The 6,868-nt window shown below is 39.3% G+C and overlaps 2 protein-coding genes across 3 annotated transcripts in view; both read left to right on the forward strand.

Moving 5' to 3' along the window:
- LOC107689851 (seizure 6-like protein) overlaps positions 1 to 4,479 on the forward strand; it is a 40,846-nt gene extending 36,367 nt beyond the window's left edge. Inside the window, exons 9-15 of the mRNA XM_016488023.1 lie at positions 130 to 324; positions 442 to 633; positions 733 to 927; positions 1,736 to 1,771; positions 1,989 to 2,103; positions 2,392 to 2,497; positions 3,843 to 4,479. Of these exons, the coding sequence (XP_016343509.1) occupies positions 130 to 324; positions 442 to 633; positions 733 to 927; positions 1,736 to 1,771; positions 1,989 to 2,103; positions 2,392 to 2,497; positions 3,843 to 3,872 (869 nt within the window). The 3' untranslated portion in view covers positions 3,873 to 4,479. The remainder of the gene's footprint in view (positions 1 to 129; positions 325 to 441; positions 634 to 732; positions 928 to 1,735; positions 1,772 to 1,988; positions 2,104 to 2,391; positions 2,498 to 3,842) is intronic.
- Positions 4,480 to 5,442: 963 nt separating this feature from the next.
- The window catches only part of tpst2 (tyrosylprotein sulfotransferase 2), a 13,961-nt gene continuing 12,535 nt past the window's right edge, over positions 5,443 to 6,868 (forward strand). Inside the window, exons 1-2 of one of the 2 annotated variants that reach the window (XM_016488213.1) lie at positions 5,443 to 5,775; positions 5,863 to 6,610. In XM_016488213.1, the coding sequence (XP_016343699.1) occupies positions 6,117 to 6,610 (494 nt within the window). In that variant the 5' untranslated portion in view covers positions 5,443 to 5,775; positions 5,863 to 6,116. The remainder of the gene's footprint in view (positions 5,776 to 5,862; positions 6,611 to 6,868) is intronic. The other variant, XM_016488222.1, reaches the window with a different exon arrangement.

Genomic DNA, 6,868 nt, shown 5'->3' on the forward strand with positions numbered 1-6,868 from the left:
AAATGGAGGTGGAGTGGTGACAATTTGTTTTGCTATTCTCCTGTATTTTTTTTCTGTTAATAAAAATTCAATAAACGAATTTCTGTGTGATGAATAGAAGAGGTTAAATAATTTTGCTCCTTTTTTCAGAGGTGTCACGCAATGACTCGTGTCCAGACCTCCCTGAGATCCAGAACGGCTGGAAGACCACTTCTCACGCGGTGCTGGTGCGTGGAGCTCGTATCACGTATCAGTGCGACCCGGGGTACGACCTGGTGGGCAGTGAAACCCTGACCTGTCAGGTGGACCTGAGCTGGAACACGCAGCCTCCGTTCTGTGAGAAGAGTGAGTCAAGCACAGTTGGGTGTCTTTGCTAATTAGAGTCTGAGGAACTTTTACTTTCAGCAGATTCAAATGCCATCCTTCTCAGCTGTGTCTCCTTTTCTCGCTTCCCCTCATTAGTTATGTACTGCACAGACCCTGGACACGTGGAGCACTCCACACGCATGCTGTCTGATCCCAAACTCTTGGTTGGCACCACTATCCAGTACAGCTGCATTCCCGGATACATCCTGCAGGGCGGCGCCACTCTCACTTGCTATGGTCGAGAACCCGGCACTCCTGTTTGGACGTCTCGCTTGCCTCATTGCGTGTGTGAGTTCCCACAAATGTTTTGTCCAAAATGTCTGTATTTTATGTTTTAGCTCCTGTTTAATCCCTCTATTATTCTTGATTTAATTCCCTGTATATTAGCGGAAGAGTCCGTGTCCTGTGAGAATCCCGGCCTTCCTGACAATGGCTACCAGATATTGTCTAAAAGGCTTTACCTACCGGGAGAGTCTCTAACCTTCATGTGCTACCAAGGCTATGAGCTCATTGGTGAGATGGCCATCAAGTGCATTCTGGGAAATCCGTCTTTTTGGAGTGGTCCATTACCTCTGTGCAGAGGTAAGAATCATTTATGGTATTTACTAAAAATAAGTTTGTATAAAAATTTACAGGGTTAACCCTTTATACCAAGATTTATTTATTTATTTATTTATTTTATACTATAATAATAATAATAATAATTGTATTATTATTATTATTGTTATTATACTTTTTTACTTATTAATTATTTTACTTCCCATTCCCAACAATTACTGTCCTAACTGAGCTCCGTAACAGATATTTTCTTTTCAAAACATTTTAAAATGTATTTAATGAATATACAAAGGTTGTATTTATTTATATATTTAAAAATGTAATATTGTCTTATTATTCACTACTATTATTCATTCAATATTCACTACATTTTTGTTATTCAGCTTCATTAACAGATATTTAGTTTCCAAAGGTTGTTACATTCAAAAATTAGTATTCAAAAAATTTATATTTATACATTAAATATATTCTAAGAATACTTAGAATAATCATTAAATGTCTGTAATGCAGCTTTATTAGGTAGTAATACATAGTAAAATAAATCAAAATAAATAGTGAATAAATAGAAAACAAAGTACATATGTTTGGATTGCCATTTTGGGATCACCATTACTTAAAAAAACAAAACGAAACAAAAAAATTAACATATATGTATGTGTGTGTGTGTGTGTGTGTGTATATATATATATATATATCTATATATATGTGTGTGTGTGTGTGTGTGTGTGTGTATATATATATATATATATATATTGTTTATTAGATTATAATATTATACGTTAAATGCTGAAGTATGTATTAAATATATTAATTTTTACCTAATATATTTCAGCCAATCATGAATGCTCTAGCAATCATGCACTAGAGGGTAAGTTTTATTTTTAATGCACTAATTTAAGCAAAGGTTTAGTTTTTTTATATCGTATCTTTTATATTGTAAAGTGTCTACCTTTTAATATCACAAGCAGCAAAAGCGCATTGTTACTGTATGAGAGAGATTATATATTTATAATGTTTGATAGTTGTAGAGGGTAATGCAAGAGGAAATGAATTATTAATGTACATCATCCTTGTATCTTGTCTAGTGGCTGAGGCGGCAGCAGACTCTTCTTTTGATGGGGGAAGTATGGCTCTAGCAATATTTATCCTGGTGCTGCTAGTGTCTGTTTTACTGGGAGGAACCTACATCTACGTCACCAGGTGAGCCATACAGACAGTCTAATGTGAGCACAGCTCTTTAGTATTTACTAACTGTACAACAGTAAAGAGCTGCCATGTTCATGGGCACTTACACATGTTCTGTTTCTGATTTAATAGATCGCTCCAAGTTACTTGTACTAATGAAACGGTTCTTAGAGCCACCGCTTGTGAAATGAGATTGGTTTCTTCATAAAGCATGTAATGGCTTGAATCGTAATGATAAAACACCATGAACATCAGAACATGTGCTGCGCTTGAGCCTGTCAAACTCTCTTCTCTGTTCCTCAGGTGCCGCTATCATTCAAACCTGAGACTTCCTCTGATGTATCCGCATCCCTACAGCCAGATCACCGTGGAAACCGAGTTTGACAACCCTCTCTATGAGACTGGAGGGGTGAGAATCTCACAGAACACCCTAGCAACCGCCTACCAACTACTTAGCAACCACCCAGAACCACTACATTGTTCTGCTCTGGCAAACTTCCCAGAGCACCATAGCAACTGCATAAGAATCATCCAAAACATCTGAGCAACCACCTAGCAACAACATAGCGCCACCGATTAGTAACTCCTGGAAACCAGCCAGATCACCCTAGCAATTGAAAACACTAAAAACACCTTAGCAACCTCCTAGTAACTTCTAGCAACAAGTCAGAATCCTTTGAAAACCACATAGCTTTTGGAAACTACATAGCGCCACCCTGGAAACCAGTCAGATCACCGTAGCCACTGAAAACACTCTAGCAACCACCTAGTAACTCCCTAGAAACCAGCCAGAACCTTTTGGAAACTACATAGCGCCACCCTGGAAACCACCTGGCTCACCGTAGCAACTCAAAATACTTAAAACACTCTAGTAACCACTTAGTAACTCCTTAGTAACCAGTCAGAACCCCTTGGAAACTACATAGCACCACCCAGATTATAACTGAAAACATACAAAACACCCTAGCAAGCACCTAGTAACTCCTAGCAACCAGCCAGAATGTCTTGGAAACCACCCAGATCACCCTAGCAACTGAAAACACCCTAGCAAGCACCTAGTAACTCCCTAGCAACCAGCCAGAACTCCATGGAAACTACATAGTGCCACCCTGGAAACCACCCAGATTACCATAGCAACTGAACACCCTAGCAACCCCCTAGTAACTCCCTAGTAATAAGCCAGAACCTTTTGGAAACTACATAACGCCACCATGGAAACCACCAAGATCACCCTAGCAATGGAAAACACTCAAAACACCCTAGCAACCTCCTACTAACTCCCTAGCAACAAGCCAGAATCCCTTGAAAACTACAAAGTGTCACCCTGGAAACCACCCAGATTACCGTAGCGACGGAAAACTCTGAAAACACCCAAGCAACCTCCTACTAACTCCCTAGCAACAAGCCAGAATCCCTTGAAAACTACAAAGCGTCACCCTGGAAACCAGCCAGATTACCGTAGCAACTGAAAACACTCGAAACAACCTAGCAACCACCTAGTAACTCCAAAGCAACCAGCCAGAACCCCTTGGAAACCACATAGCACCAACCTGGAAACCAAGATCACCCTAGCAATAGAAAACACTCAAAACACCCTAGCAACAACCTAGTAACCATCCTAAACCGCATAACGAGGGCCTGGAAATCACCCAGGATGCTCTAGTGATACTGCAACAGCGTTTCCATGATCACACATTGGAAGATCCTCCATTATGCTAACATACATGTAATTTTCCTGTGTTTTTATTGAACAGGATACGAGAGAATATGAGGTGTCCATATGAAGAGGCCTACAGACACGTCCCGTGCTGCTACAGCACTTACAGGAAGTGATGTAAATAGATCCTGTCAACTCCACTCTCCCCACCTCCCCAACCTCCAGGGACAGAGAGGGGCATGAAGGGAACGGGGCTGTGAAACAGGAAGTACCAGTGCAGAGATCGTTCAGCCAGTAGACGTTACTATGGTTTTATGATACGTATGTGCTTACAGCCGGAGGTTCTCATTCTGCCATTCACAAACACCCGTGTGTGTGTGTGTGTGTGTGTGTGTGACATTACGAGCGAGTGGAAAATAACAAGTGAAGAGTTTGCACAGTGTTCTTTCTCCTCAATACCGTGACTTACGGGACAGTTTAACCCTGGAGTAAGCCCTTTGCTCTGATATAAAGGGGTGGTGGTGGCGCCGTCCTGTGTCTGTCTGTGGCCCGTCCTGCCTGCTGTCATTTTTAAGTCTTTGTACTTATAGAGCAGTTTGTAGTGCAGGTTTTAAAGTAGTATTTTTTCCCCTGCAAGTGACGTCCTACTGCAGCAGAGAGCAGATGATGTATTTATTTTGAAGTATATGTGAAATGTTCTCTGCTGATTGATGAATACTTCATTTTGGAGATCAAGAAAAAAAATGTAACTGATTTCTCTAAAGAAATGTGAAAAAATAAATAAATTCATTTAAATCTTTTCTAACACTGACGTGTCCTAGTTTATTTTAAAAAGAGATCTGACAGATGTGGAGTCCCAAACCTAAAATTTAAAAGAAAAGAAAAGAAATGAATTGATAAAACAAATACAATTCTTTTTTAAATTAAATTCACTCCTGAATTTACTTTTGTATTACTTTTTTCCCCTTCATTTATTTTTTTCTGTATTTATTGTTAACTTTGTTTTTTATTCTTTCATTTTATTTATTTATTTCTTAATAGAACATTTATGCTTCACTGATAAATCTGTGGCAAAATCTGTCCATTGGAAAGAAAATTTACAAAAACAATTCTTTAATATGGAGACTTTTGCTAGTCTTCTATGGAATCTTGTTTTCACACGGCATAAAAAAACTTATCTCACAATTCTGTTTGTTTGTTTTTTTGCACAATTCTAAATTTATGTCTGATGATTCAGTTTATTTGTTTCAAGTTTATTTCTCACAACTCTGACTTTTTCTGAATTCTGATTTAAATTCCAATAAATCTCCCAACTGTGAGTTAATAGTAGTAGCTCATAATTGGGAGTTTAAATTAACATGAGACATAAACTCACAGTTCTGATATGTAAAATGTCTGAATTGCGAGATATAAACCTTTGTACTTTTTTTTCTGTGCCGCAAACATAAAAAGTCAGAATTCTGACCTTTTTTTATCAGAATTGCAAAAGAAAAAAAGTCAGTGAATTGTGAGATAAAAAGTTAAAATAATTTTATTTTTTATTCTGTGATGAATGTCCAGAGTCTAATGTGTTTCAGAAGCAAATGCAAATATATGCAAAAACATTTCCCTATATGGGTATGTCAACAGTCTTATGGAGTGGAAACACCTGGCCTCATACTTGCGTGCAAGAGTCACATTTACTATACAGTGAAAGTTTCGCATGTTATCTCATTTCTCAGTCCACCCATTTCCTTTGTTTGATTTATCTTCCTTTGAAAACGATACTGCATCAAATGGCTGCATTACTATCAAATCTGCACATTTTTATACACGTGTTACCAAAGAATCGTTCAGCACAAACTGAGCACATTTGAGGCTGAGAGACACAGGAAAAGAAAAAGTCACTGGTTGTAGCTGTCAGGAAAGAACTGATAGTCTGAATGTTTTTAAACTACATTCACTTCCTCTTCGTGCATTCTGCCCATTTGACTCCACCGCAGAGCACTGAGCCTGGAGATCATGCAACGTTCATTGTTTGTGGCGTGAAGGTCAGTTAATCATTTCCTTAATAAGTTGTGTTTAATGCAACTCGTTTCAGATCACTTTATCAGTGCAATGTCTTTTTATTTTTTCAGCTCTACCTGCAGCCTGTATTTCCTGTGCATGTGGCATCAATCACTTTCACTTTTTTAATGTGCAAAAAAAGTGATTTTTAAAGAATGTGTAATTCAAAGATAAGATCTGATTAATCAAATGAGCTTTGTAAGACACTCATGGTTCCTGTAACCAGTTGCCTTGCAGTTATGAACAAAATATTTGCAGAAGTAGCCAACAGAGGAAGTGCAGTCACTTCTGTGTTTAAATTGAATCTTTTTTCCGTCTTAGCGTGATGCGGCTGTCAGTCAAACGGGCGGTTGTACTCCTGCTAACGCTCTTCGTAACTTGTAAGCTTACTACTCTTTATCAAGTGCTAACATGCCCTGGAAAGGTTCCCAGACCTCATGTGGTGTCTATACTGGTTCGAAACTTGAACCAGACACAGTACCGGTATAACCAGAACACGCCGATGGTGTTTGTGGGTGGCGTTCCACGATCAGGGACCACCTTGATGCGCGCCATGCTAGACGCCCACCCTGACATCCGCTGCGGGGAGGAGACGCGGGTGATCCCCAGGATACTGTCTCTGCGGCAGGGCTGGGGGAGGCAGACGGAGGAGCGCTGGGCGCTGGAGGACGAGGGAGTCAGTCAAGAGATGCTGGACGCTGCGACCAGAGCGTTCCTGCTGGAGGTCATCGCACGGCACGGGGAACCTGCACCACTGCTGTGCAATAAAGACCCCTTTACACTGAAGAGTGCCGTTTATCTGTCACACATTTTCCCCAAGTAAGATATCTCCTTTTTAGAGGTGCACTCCAGGATTTTATTTTATTAAAAAAGCTTTGCACAGACATTTGTAGTACTTCTGAAAATGTTATTTACACTTATTTTATATGGAGTGTGTGTTCCATCATTGATGCCAAAATGCTTTAAAGGGGTCATATGATGCTTTTTTAAAGATCATTATTTTGTGTATTTGGTGTAACAGAATATGTTGACATGCTTTAATGTTCAAAAAACACATTATTTTTCAAATACTGTACA

This window comes from Sinocyclocheilus anshuiensis, unplaced genomic scaffold (assembly GCF_001515605.1).
Source record: "Sinocyclocheilus anshuiensis isolate Anshui unplaced genomic scaffold, SAMN03320099.WGS_v1.1 scaffold393, whole genome shotgun sequence".
NCBI lineage: Eukaryota > Metazoa > Chordata > Actinopteri > Cypriniformes > Cyprinidae > Sinocyclocheilus > Sinocyclocheilus anshuiensis.